Below are 14086 nucleotides of genomic sequence, written 5' to 3' on the forward strand. Positions count from 1 at the left end.
CAATACTTTTTTTCATGACTTCCTGAGCTAAGTTTAGTTGAGGTGCAGTGTTGTCATATTTATGATAAATCCTTGTACAATTGATTAATAACTGGAGTTATAGATTCTTTTGTTGGTTGGTTGATTGCCCAGGGAAGGTATGTTGTACATTCGCGAAATGTGGCATCTCTCGCAAATACTTGGGCACTCTGGAATTTACAAGTTATGAGAGTTGACACCCATGATAATTGTTGGAGTCGGAAGTCTCTAGCTCAATTGGCATTTACTGGTATTTTTAATGAGACATATAGATTCTAGCTCAATTGGCACTTACTGGTATTTTTAATGAAACATATAGATTCAAATCCTCTCGTTGTAACGAATTATTGAATTATTTAAAAAGAAGGTGATGATTCATAATTGTATTAGCGATTTGCCAAGCCGAATTATTGATGATTGACTTTAGGCTTATCTATTAGTATTACTAATGTTTGATTGCACGACTTTTGGAGGTGTTACAGGGTGGGTATGTCGCCGCAGCAAGTTTTGTCAATCTAGGCAGTTGATGAACACGAGTGATATATGGGCCTGTTTTTGTTCTTTTAAAAAATAAATAGAACTTTGCCAATAGCATGTGGACTTGTTACTCAATTGACATCTCATAATGTTTCTCGATTTAAATCATTCATTCTCAATGATAACTATCAAATTATCCACAAATAAAAATAAATGAAACTTTTTTAGCAACCTATTAAACTAACAAGTTCTGGATGAGAAATAAAAGTAATTATAGTGATGAATGTGAATCTATAAAAAGCGATATAAGACTTATTGCCAACCAATCAAATCATTCAAATGTGATGTTATAACTTACACCCTTTTTAGGTGAAGCTAAAATCAAAGTAGAATAATTAGTAAACTACATATACTATATCGATCATATATGTTATATGTATATGTGGGGGTCAAAAACAACCAACAACTTTTCAGTGAGATTGATATAAGATCTACACAACTAATTTCTAAAGAAAGAGAAACGATCCACAATAGGAAGTCTAAGCAACAAATTAAAAATGAAAAGTGATCGAATCAAATATATATATGCTTGGGAATGAAGTTCCTGAGATACATGAGATAGGTTCAAAGACTAAAAACCCTTAGAATTATCTCTCTCTGTTCTCTTTCTTTCTCTTGTTCTTACCTAAACTTTTTCTCTCTCATTTCCTTGACGCCCCACCCTGTTCCTCTTCTCCTCCTTTTAAAAAAATCTCCCCCCCCTTCCCCTTTCTCCCCAGTTGGCTTGTTCTCAACTGGATTTGGGAGATACTTATCCCATCATCCATCTATTCTACCGCTTTTTGATCATAAAAGAGGATTGTTAGGGGGTTTCTATTGTTCAAGTTAGACATTCAGCATTTAATGTGGTAGAGATTAGGTGAGAAATCTCATTAATGCTGAGGTGACTGTTCCATTGGTTCTTATTTGTTCCTTCTGCTTCTCGGGATGAGTCTGAGAAAAGGTGGCATCTTGGTTTAGAAGGGGATTGGTCAACTATGGTTCCTTTATTACTTGCCAAAAGAGAAAGTTTTGCCCGTTCCCTCGATAATGAACCTTGGGAAAGGAAGTTAGCCTAGACTTCGATGGTAGTGGGCTTGGACGGTTTCCCTTCATCTAACAAACTATTTCATCTACATATTTATCTTGGGTTGACCCCATTTTTGTTTAAAAATGATCTACTTGGTTTTTGGTTCTCATCCCAAGCTCACATTCATCCTCCCACAATATATATGCACATTTTTAAAAAAAACTCTTATTTGTGCATGGAAAAAAATTTCTAAAAATACAAGTTTATATATATATAATTAAACTATAAAACACTTATTAAAATTTTTTGTATTAAATTTATATGAAATGACTTTAACATGACTGAATTTAATACTCTTACTTGGTAATATAATTGTTTTTTTTTTTAAATGATCAAAATCAATATTTTCTAGTTTCGTATTTTTCTATTTATATAAGGCATCAACATGTTCATATTTTTATAAAACATTGAATTTTCTATCTATTAAGATTATTTTTAATAATTTGGATGAGGGAAATTATGAATGATGCTAGTATTGTATGAAATAGTTAATTAAGCACCAATAATATTTAATAGTTAGATTAATAAAGAAAATGGACGATATAACTAATATGAAAACAAAATCAAACTTGGAGAGTCAAAATAAAAAATTTGAAGCATAAAACGCTAAAATGAAAAGTAAAAAAAAAAAAAAAAAAAATTAAGAGCAAAAGATATGCTTTTATCAATAAATAACTTTTTTTGGGGGGGGGGGGGGGGGTCGCTAGTCATGCATTTTAATTTGCTGACATCTAAGGGGCTGTTTGGATAAGAAAATTTCATCACTCAATTTCTGTCATTTCAATTTCTATCACTCATCACTCATCACTCATAACTCAACATTCAATTTTTCACATCCATTTGGCATCATCACCCAATTCCTATCACTCAATATTTTTCACACTATTTGTGGGCCCATACCTCTCAGCCGGTGCAACTTTTTTTTTTTTTTTTTTTTTTTTTTTTTAAGTACCCAAACTCACTAAACCTAAAAAAAAACAAAAAAAAAAAAACTAGAACTAAAGATTGAACCAGTGAAAAAAAAAAAAAACAAACCGACCCAATGAAAGAAGAAGAAGAAAAAAAAAAAAAAAAAAAAAACCAAACAGCCAACCCAGAAGAAAAAAGGAAAAAAAAGTCAAAAGTGGTCAAAAGGTGTGGCTGGTATTGTTTGTGGGTCCTCTATGTGTGTTTAATTACAATATTAACATTGAGTTATGAGTTATGGAAACTGAAAACAGCCAAAATGTGTTTTCAGTTTCCATAACTCATAACTCAAAAATCAGAGAATTTAGTGATAGAAACAGAGTTATCGTTTGCCAAACGGATATTGAGTTATGGGTCCCACCATTTTTGAGTTATGAGTTATGGAAACTGAGAATTGAGTTATGGAAATAGGCAATCCAAACAGCCCCTAAGTTTCTAAACGAAGATATCCATAGTTCAATAATCATTTCTCCATTGTAATTATTAAAGTATAAAATAAAATTGTTTTTCATAAGTTCTGGTTGTTCATGTGTTCCACCTTGTCTATTCCCCACAATAATATGGTTAATAATAATAATAATAAAAATAATAATAAACTATCATAATTGCAAAAAATAATAAAACTTTTGTTAGAGGGCCCGTTTATTATATTATCTATTAACTATATAAAAAAAGCCAATAAACTCATGAATAGTGTCTTTGGTTTATTCAATCGGTGAGTTTTTTTTTTTTCAAGCTGTACACTCGTTTAGTTTGAGCTTTATTTTTTGTTTTTGTGTTTTTTTAAAGGATCTTTGTATGTTTACTTTGTAAGCTTATGTTGTATACATACAAAATGGCAAATATTATACACATTTGCAAAAAAAAAAAAAGGTAAATACTATACAAATTTTGCAAATGTGTACAAAATCTGCCAATTTTATATGTCTATAATATAAATTTACATTGTAAGTACAATGTATATATAGAGATATTGTGAAAATGTTGTGACATATATGTGTTAATTCTTTATAGTTCAAAATCTATATATAAAAAGAGTGAATGAGAAAAGCTACGGTAGCTTTGCTATAGTAGTTTTGGTTTATTCAATTTTCACTATTTCATTGGCCTTTTTTCTTTTTTGTGAATGCATAAAACTACACTAGATTTTCTACATTATTTTTTGTTTGTCCAATTAGCACTGTTTCACATTATAATAAAATATTAACACAACAAACTAATACAATATTTTCACAATTGTTGAGGTGTTAATTCTTATAGGTCAAAATAAAATAATAAAATATTATACTGGAACCAACTACAACTAAAAATAAAGGAATTGTAAAAAATGAAGTGCTACATCCACAATATTTTTCACAACACTTTCATAACAAATCATAGGTAGTAAATTGTTATTGTTTCCAATCTAAACTTATCAATGAAACTACTTTTTTGCCCACCAATAACAACCTGTAACAACTTACTACCTATGATTTGTTGTGAAAATGTAGTGAACATAGCATTTTTTTTTTGGTGTGAAAATGTTAAGATATCTTGTTGTTATCACAATATTTTCAAAACTACTGAGCTGTCAATTCTTTACAAGTCAAAATAAAATATAATAAAAGTATAAAGGTATTATAGAAATGTTGTGCCATTTTGTTGTGTTTTTAGAAATTTTTTGTTGGTTTAGTAGCTTTGTTGAGTCAAAATTCACAGTTTCACTTACAATTTTATTGAGCTGACTTTTTTTTTTTGCTTTGCGCACCATTTTAAGTAAAAATACATAGTTTTACACACAAAAACAAAAACTTAGGATAAAAACACTTTTCATCCTTTATGTTTAAGGTAGTTTACAATTCCTTCTTAAACTTTAAAATCAAGCAATTTTTCTCTTAATATTTTGGAAAATAGCAAATATGTCATATAGTTATTCTCTTATTTAAATTCTACTGAAAACTTATGATTCTTAAAATATTTTATTGTGTAATGTCTAAAATTCTCCCACTAAATTTTAACATTCCAAAAATTTTCTTCATGTATTTTGAGTTTTAGATGGTAGTAATTCTTGGAAAGTTAAAATAATAATATAAGGTGTTTTATTTGTTATCTAAAGAATGTTGATTTTCTAGGTTTAAATTTTCGAAACTTATAATTTATCTAATGGAAAATTTGATGACATGTGCATTTTGTTATCTTTATATATATGGGAAATTACAATAAACCCATTTGTGGTTAGACTCGTTTTCACTTTACCTACCCATGATTCAAAATTTAATACTTTACTCACCTGAAGTAACTTCCGTTAGAGATCTGTTACCCACCTCTCCCTTTGTCATTAGAAAAACATATTTTTAGGTAAAATCAAACATAACAAAAATAAAAAAAGTTAGGGTTTTTGATTGCTTAAGAACTTCATCCAAAGACTTTTCATTATCTGTTAAATCCACTTCATCCAAAGACTTACCACTGCTACTCTCTTCCACATGTTCATCAATAACATTTCGTTGATTAGAAACCCTTTGAGATTGTCTATGCCCTACAACTTCTTCAACATACCATTCAATTTTGAAGCCTCCCTCGACCCAAAACTCAAATTCCCACTATTACTCAACCCCAACATCAGATTTCCTTGTTTGCATAAAAACCCCATCTAATCAAGACCTTGGCCTCAGCATACCGCTGAAGAGCAATGCCAATGTTTCTAAGAGATTGTGTGTAAGAGATATGAGCAGCTGCTAGAGCATACCTTGAATCAATGGCCTGAATCTCTTCGTTCTTTACAAAGACGCAAAGCTTCATTTTTATCAGTTTTGGAGTTAGCACAACCCATTTTTCTCAAAATCCAAACACTAACCCCACCACAATTGAACAAAAATCACTACATCAATAAGGCCACCAAAAGCCATGGCAATCTAGTCCTTGAAACAAATCCCATTATCAAAGCCTTCATAGTGAAATGAATCATTCAAAAAAAAAAAAAAAAAAAAATATATATATATATATATATTAAAAACCCACTTGAACAAAAGCTAGTGAAACTAAAAATATGGACAATGAATATATTAAATCTGAAATTTCACTGCAATAGAACCACCAAGAGGCTTTAAAAACCCAACTTTCCAACCACTTCATGAAATTGATAAAAATGAAGCTTTGCGTCTTTGTTAAGATGGGGGTTTTTCATGTTTTTCAAGCTCGTGAGGAAAAGTTTCAATGGTTCGTGTTTTTGATCCATGTTATGTTCTAATTTGTATTAAAAATATGTTTTTTCTAACGTCTGAGGGTGAGGTGGGTAACAGAGAGCAAACAGATTGAAGTTTAGGTGGGCAAAGTGTTAAGTTTTAAACCACAGATAGGCAAAGTGAAAACAGAACAAACCACATGTGAGTTTACTATAATTTCCCCTTATACACGCGCACGCACACACACACACACACACACACACACACACACACACACACATATATATATAATTTTCTTAACAAAATTCAATTGTTTATTATTGGAAGATGATGATATTTATTATTATTTTTAGAAGTTTTTAGTGAATGGATATATTGCATTTAGCAAATAGGAATTGAAAAACTATTATAATAAAATAGATATTTATATGTTAAATAGCTACCATTACTTTATGGTTGATCAAAATTTTTATACAAATGAAATTAACTTCTTATAACATAATTATCAAAATTTTAATGTCTCCTTTAATTAATGTAAATCTCTATATACTTTAAAAATTAAATAATTTATATTTTTGTTTTGTAATACAATTAAATTCTAAAAATAACTTTAATCACTGCTTTTTTCCATGGCAAGCAAGTGTCAGCACGTGCTACCGACTAATTATTTAAAAAACCAAAATCGCAGAGAAGATTTTATTACCCAACATAGAGGGTCCGCGTACCCAAAAAAGAAACAGAAACAACAGCAACATTGGAGAGATATTTGACAAGCTAAGTGGTAATTGGCTTAGCCTTTAGGACAATAAGCTTGATCTAAACCGCATCGATTTGATGGGTCGAAGGACAAAAGGTTCACTGTTTTTGTTTTGCAATAAATCAACGATTCACATGCGAGAATAGTACCCATCTCATCATGGCCCATTTCAGAAGTTCCCTGAAAGTTGAAATCCTCGTATTTTTAGAGGGGAACAGATGGATATGAAGAAATGCACTCAGCAAGTTTTTAATGTCACAGACAAACAAAGGAAACAAAAGGCAAACTTGAATATTTAGCTCTCTCTTAGGGAGACAATCTTGATATTTTTTCTTCATGTTAATTAAATTTGGTAAGTTGTGAAGACATAAGTTTGGTTTGCAATATATTTGTGTGGCATTGAGAGCCCTCGAGAGCTGAGTGAATTGAGAACAGAAAAGTTGCAGATTCCTTGTGCATGAACCCAACATAATATGCCCTACAGGCTACAACTCAGCCTAACAAATTAACAAAATCCCAATGCAAGTGGTTCTCTACCTATATTTCCTTCAAACAAAACAATTTTGTGCGAGAGATTAACAAAGAAAGAGACCTATAGCTATAGCAAAGAATGTCATAAAAGTGTAAAGAAAGAGACCTATAGCAAAGAATGCCGTAAAGAGTATAGAAAGAGACCCATAACGTTGAATCTAGTGCTGATGATTAATATCACCTTACAAAACTAAAATGACTTTCTTCATCTACTAAATCCATGTTGGATTTTAATTTGGAATAATTAAAGTAATTTACACACTTGTTATGAAAGAGTAGGATTTGGTGGTCTCATTTTTTAATAATTAGTATGTCAAAAAAAGTAAACAATTTACTAAATTACATGTTAAATTTGCCAAAGTTGTAAAAACATAAATGGAAATCCTCACATTGGGAAAGTGAAAAATTGAAATAGTGGGAATGTTTTAATCCACCACGGTTAATTATAATAACGAGACAAAATGTATTTTCATAAACTTATCTCCACTGTCTATTTTCTCTTAGTAAAAATTAGCAGCCAAATAACCTAAACTTAGTTCATGGTCACATCACATGTGTATCGTTCTTGGTTGATAACAGAAGAATAAAGTTCTTGCTTATTTTTTTATTTTTTATTTTTTTGTTTTTTTTGTTTTTTTTGTTTTTGGTTTCCCACAGTGTATCCTCAAAGCTTTCAACCAGAGACTAATCACTGTTCGTGTCGGGTCGGCCCACGAAGGGGTAAAGCACTGGCCCATCACAGTGTATCCTCAAAGTTCTTGCTTATATTACATTGGGAATCCATCCAATCAATATATAGCCCATACACTCTTCAGAACCATATTACGTCGTCATCGAGTGCTAGAAAATTGGTATCACATATTCACATTCTCGCCAATGAACGCCTCGAATTGGGGGGTCAATAATGACGAAAGAGAATTTTACGTACCCATGTAGTTGCAACCCTGACACTCTAACTGATACGATGATCCTGGAAATTTTGTTTTGCTTGTTTTTTAATGATGAAAATAATTGAGTTCACAGATTTTTATGAGGAAAAAAATTAAAATTATTTTGATATTTTATCAATATTTTTTTATAAACTAATACTGTTTACCAAAAAAAAATTTATAGACTAATACTTCCTATGATAATAAATATGATTGAAAAATTCTTAAAACATAACAAATAAGCTCATAAAAAAGATAATAAATAAATGTTAGAATAGTTTTTTTGTAATTTGTGACATACCAATTTGTAAAAGTTAGATCATAAACTTTGTAATATTTCTATCATCAATTTTTTTTTTATAAATTTTTATCTAAACTCATTAATAATATCACTTTATTTATTACCTACGTTAAAAATTTGTTTAGACAATTAGTCGTACATATATAAGATGTACATAAGCACTAACACTGTACCAAGCAAGTCACAAGAAGTAGTACGCTACCAAACGTACATATACAAAAATGATGTTGAAAGTGATACTAGATAGAAATTAAGCACTAATACAACTGGAGGTTTTGTCCATTGCCTGCGTCTTTTCAATCGGTTAGAACCTTTCCATCCATAAAGGCTGAATGACTTTTGGTAATATGATTGAAGCAATGCAAGCACTAGCTACTTCATCAATCAACCAAAACACATCACATACGTACGCGTATAAACAAGACAGAAGAGAGAGTTGAAAGAAACGAGAATTACTCATGAATAATTAGGAGCTATTTGGTTTTTAAAAAACTCACTCATCATTCATCACTTAAATTACTCAAATTTCCTAAACTCTACACATTTGGCACACTGTTTTCAGCTTTTCATTACTCAAATATTTCTACTTTTTGTAGGACCCACTACCTAAGCACTATGTCAGTGAGTATAGTTAGCCTTCCAGCCTCACCCTCATTCCCCACCATTTTCCTTAGTGCTCATTTCCCCCTTTACCCCTTCAGTCCTGTTACTCTTCCAAAATACAAACCCAAACCTAGCTAAAATCCAAACAGCTCGAATGTTGTTTTCAAGTTTGGTGATGCTGTGATGCTAGTGGTGGCGGTGAGTTATGGGTCTGTGGAGGTGGTGTGACCCAGCGGCGACGTGACTCAGCGGTGCGACCTAGCTGCATGACCCAGTCCTATGAATGGATCTTATTTATGTTTTTGGCATTTGAGTTTTGAGGTCCGGTGATGCTCTTGGTGGCAGAGAGTTATGGGTCTATGGAGGTGGCATGTGATGCTCATGTGGCGGTGAGTTATGGACTTATGGAGGTCCGGTGAAGAGAGGAGATGAGAGCTGTGCGTTTGAAGAGGGGAAAAAAAAAGACGAGAGAGAGAGAGAGAGAGAGAAGGGGAGAGCACATGCTCATGAAGTCAGATTGATGAGACAAGGCATAGTAGGTCCCATCCAATTGAGTAAAATTACAAAAATGCCACATAACTCAGTTTTCCATAGTTTGTAAACACTTAAAATGTGTTTTCAGTTTTCATAACTCATTACTAAAAAATCAGAGAATTGAGTGATGGAAACAAAAATTGAAAACAAATCCAAACAAACCCTTCAACCATGAGACTCACCAGTTTTGAGTTATGAGTGATGAAAACAGAGTAATGGGTGATGGAAAACAACAAATCCAAACAATCTCTTAACCTCTACATTTGTAATAGTTCTTTCAAGGACACAAAGTGCATCACTAAGGAAAACCAGACACAAATCAACAATAAAATATCTAGGGTGTGTTTGGATATCGCTTATTTTGCTGAAATTGAAAATTTATTCCTGAAAGTAAGGTAGATAAAGGTAAAAATTAGTTGAAATAGTACAGTGAGACCTATGAATAGTATCAAAGAGTGCAGTGAGGCTTATAAATAGTAGCAAAAATAAGCTGAATAGTAAAATAAATTTAATTTTCCATTTCAATCCAAACGCACACTTTAAATACAAAAGTTGTCAACAAGTTATGGTCAAAACCACCAATATAGTACCCCTTAATCTCTTCATTGATCATACTAGCTAGTTCGAGTAGAAGTTATTTATATCATAACAAAATGAAGCCGCTTAATCTTTGTCATACTTCCAATTTTATCTGATCATTGACGTTAGAGACCTAAAAACAACTTCTTCACAAGGAATGGTAAGGCCCATGTCATGATTAAAGCCAAACTCGTCCTCAGCTCTTTGAAGCAGACTTTGGAACTCAGGGTGAGTCAACCATGAAATTGGAATTATGTATCTGCTTCTATTCTCTCCAACATAGACAGCAAAATGGCCTTTTGGCACATCATCAGGAAGCCCTTCTGCATCGTACCCATTATTCTTCTTCCCAAAGCTTGAGCATCTCTTGAGAATTTGTTTCAAAGCTGCTGTTTGAGGTAGTTTGTTTGATTTTTTCAGAGCCATTTTTGCTTTCTCAAAGCACTTTTTTCAAAAAAAAAAAAAAAAAAACTTGTAAGGAAAGTAGTACGGTTTAAGGGACTACAAAGATGAAGGTTTGGCGAGAGAGGATTGGAGGGATAGATAGGTATTTATTGGGAGAGTTGGAACTTGGAAGGGAGGGCGAGAAACAAGGTCATGTGGAATGTGGGGGCAAAGAACAGACCACAAGTCTTTTTTGGGGCCACTATGAACAAAGGCATACTAGTTCCAACCCCACTGGGGCATGCCCTTTATCTGTGTGTCTTTGCGTGTCTATGTGCTTATGTGTGTGAACTGTGAAGGAATAATTGACATGAAGAAATATGAATTATTGTATTTATACACACATTATTGATCTTTCAAACTTTGAAACTGCAATACTTAAGGAATTTACTAATATCGAAAGTGCTCCAACTTCACGTTTTAAATTAGTAGTGGAGCCAGAATTTTTTTTTTTTGGGGGGCTGTGCTTAATCTCTCAATCTTATACATATTGAATTATTCTATATCTAAAAGAATAGATATTAAAAAAAAAAAAAAAAAAAAAAAACCACAAGATATTTATTATTAAAATAAAGTTCATTTTAAAAGAAATCACATTGAACTATGACATATTGCTTTTATAAAGATGTTTACAATGTATATGTTTTTATTATAGGTAAGTTACACACGTATCTAGTGAATCTTAAATCTATAATCTTACCCTCTACATAAAACTTGCAAGGAGGAAAACTAAAAAAGTACTAGTTGAGTTAGAGCCTATTGACTATATCATTATGTTTTATATTTAAAACAATTTAAAGAATTCTTTTTATATTTAATATTCTTATTTTTTGACCTTTTCTTTTCATGTACAAAAGAAAATTATATATATATATATATATATATCATAAAATAAGTTTTATGGTATATTTATAAAATTTATATACTTTTTTTTTAAGAAACAAACTAACTGTTAAACACACACTTAATTATAGCTTAATTTATTTATTTATATATATATATATATATATATATATAACATTTTAAGGACCAAATGCTAGTTTTCTTAGATATTAGTAAATCAAAACAGAATTGCGGCTGCAAGTAGTTTAAGTATCGTTGGACCACGAGTTCGATCGACCAAGACATTATGGCTCTGCCAGGAACGTGCGAGGATTTGCTCATGGATGGGAGCAGGCGCATTCCAACTTGCAACTTGAAATTCTCAATATCAATATTTTCTTCCTCTCCCATAAAATAAAAAAATTATATATATTCTTCCTCGAAGGACGTGATATCATGTAAATATTAAAAAATACTGTAAAAAAATAAAAAGGAAAAAGAAACTAATGTATTAATAAAAATGATTGATGTCATATCAACAACTAAATAAATTAATTTTTGAATGAAAGAAACAATTTTTTTTTATATCAATTTTATTACAAAATGCTTACAAATTGACATGATAATTCTTCTCAAAAAAAAAAAAAAAAATTACATGATAATAATTGTGATTGATGTCATGACAACCACATAATAAGTAAATTTCTTAATTACTTTTTTTATGTGTTTTAAATATCAAAATTATTAGAAATTAATTATTATCTCATTTAAAAGTATACATAAAACATAAGTTCATGGATTAGACAATAAAAAAAATCCTATTAATACAAAAATAGGTGTCCATAGTAAGAACAAATAAAATATATAATACAATTGTGGAATTTTCAAAATATTAATCCAATTAAAGGTTATTAAATAGTGTGATAATTAGTAACAATAATATTATGCAAAGTGTAACTTAATGCTAACTACCTAAGAAAGGGATTTTTTTTCCTTTCTCTAAATTGGTTTGGGGGAAATTTTAGTTACATGACCTACTTAATAGTCATGTAACTTGATTAAATGATTTAATTAATCATGTGATTTAATACATATAGATGTCATTATAAACCACCCCTAATGAGTGAGGAGATTCCTCCATCTCGGATTGAAAGAAAACTTTGTCCCCTAAGCAATTAAATCACTAATTCTCAAAATTCCAATCAAATCCTATGGAGAAGTTAAAATAGGAGAAAACTCATATCGGAGTTAAGAAACCAATGGGATTAAGAAACCAATCACTTAATTCGTTAGAATTTAACCATACATATACCCATCCAAAAAAAAAAAAAAATTAATCATACTATAGCTTTGAACTAGTGAAATGTTTAAAAGTGTAGCAAGCTTATAGTTTTATTTATTTATTATTTTAATAAATCGATAATTATGGGAAGGGGAATTTGAATTCTAAATGTTTCCGTTAGAAACACCTATAGGTGTCAGCCAATTGAGTTAGAAAACTCTTGGCTCATAAAGGGGAGAAATTATTCAGTCTTTATGGAGGACCACATCAGCAATATCCAGTGCCCCTCCACTTTATTATTGGAATGAAAGACCACTAGTATTGCTGATGTGGTCCCCTACGAGGACTAAATAATTTTTCCATAAAGTAATTCAACAAAGCTTAGCATGCATATTATTTGTTATCTGAATAGATAATTAACCCTTTCAAAAAATTTTGTTGGTCTGGTAGCTCTACATTTCGTACCCTACCCAAATTACTTTATGTTGACACGGAGGGCACATGGCTCATAAATTGTCATACTGTCTATAAAAAACAAATCAAATTTATTCAATGTCTTGTTGGATTTATAAATAAATCCTATATGAGAGAGTCTGACTGTATGAGACAGGCCGATGTAAGGAGTCTATACGAAACAGACCAACGTAGGAGGATTTAGTTTTAGTTGCATTTCCAACAAGACTTGCATGCACCAGTCACTTTAGGAAATGTCTCAACATTATAGGACTACACATGTGGCTCTGCCAAAGCCTAAAAACCACAACTCCAAGATATAGGATACATGCAAACTAAGCATATTCCTCCTAAAATCGAACACCGCAAGTATTTCAGTTTCAGGTCTCATCTGGTGAGATGGATTTTGATTCCCATGCTCTAATGCCAGCAAAGCCATCTTTGATAGCCATATGGTCAGTCATCTCTCTTCCTTTGCTTACCTTTTGTATTCATGGCATTCCATTATATTCACATTTCTGCATTTCTACATAATAAGATTGGTTTTAACACATCTTTGACATCAAGTTTAGAAATTTATTTGGGTTGAACTCAGATATATGTTTACACATCATTTAAAGCTGACTTACCTACCATTTGCTGGAATAGCAACACAAATTTCATAACAATTCAAACAGTTTTTAAAACACAAGCAATCTGGTTTGAGTACAACTTGCCGAACTCAATCCGGATTCAAGAAGTAAAAAGGTGCGTCTACATTCTATGAATGAAATGGGGTATCATATGAAGGATAGACTTTAGAAGGTAACATATCATTGTCACTGAATACAGAACTCATAATAGCTAATCAACAGAAGGCATTTTCTTAAGGATGGTGACAATATCAAAAGACGAACATGTGGTGGCCATGTTACTCTTGTCTCCAAAAAATCTATAAAGACAAAACAGTTAAGACCATAAATTCCATCAGCTTATTAATCTAACCATCTCAAACTACATGCTAGAAATTTCTTTCATATATGTGTTCCTGTAAAAGTTATTTGATAAGTTAGCTTCATTTATTCTTCCAATATATTGCTTTTACAGTGAAAAATTAA

At 31.2% G+C, this 14086-nt stretch overlaps 1 protein-coding gene across 1 annotated transcript; it reads right to left on the reverse strand.

Moving 5' to 3' along the window:
* Nucleotides 1-9883: 9883 nt before the first annotated feature.
* On the reverse strand, nt 9884-10498 carry LOC126689667 (protein SMALL AUXIN UP-REGULATED RNA 12-like). Its single transcript, XM_050384881.1, has one exon. It carries the CDS (start codon nt 10412-10414, stop codon nt 10097-10099), a length of 318 nt encoding a protein of 105 aa, XP_050240838.1. The 5' UTR covers nt 10415-10498; the 3' UTR covers nt 9884-10096.
* Nucleotides 10499-14086: the final 3588 nt, after the last annotated feature.

Source organism: Quercus robur, chromosome 6, assembly GCF_932294415.1.
Source record: "Quercus robur chromosome 6, dhQueRobu3.1, whole genome shotgun sequence".
Classification (NCBI taxonomy): Eukaryota; Viridiplantae; Streptophyta; class Magnoliopsida; order Fagales; family Fagaceae; genus Quercus; species Quercus robur.

Excerpts from the sequence above, each read along its gene's own strand:
- LOC126689667 (XM_050384881.1), bottom strand. The coding sequence starts at position 10,414 with ATGGCTCTGAAAAAATCAAACAAACTACCTCAAACAGCAGCTTTGAAA.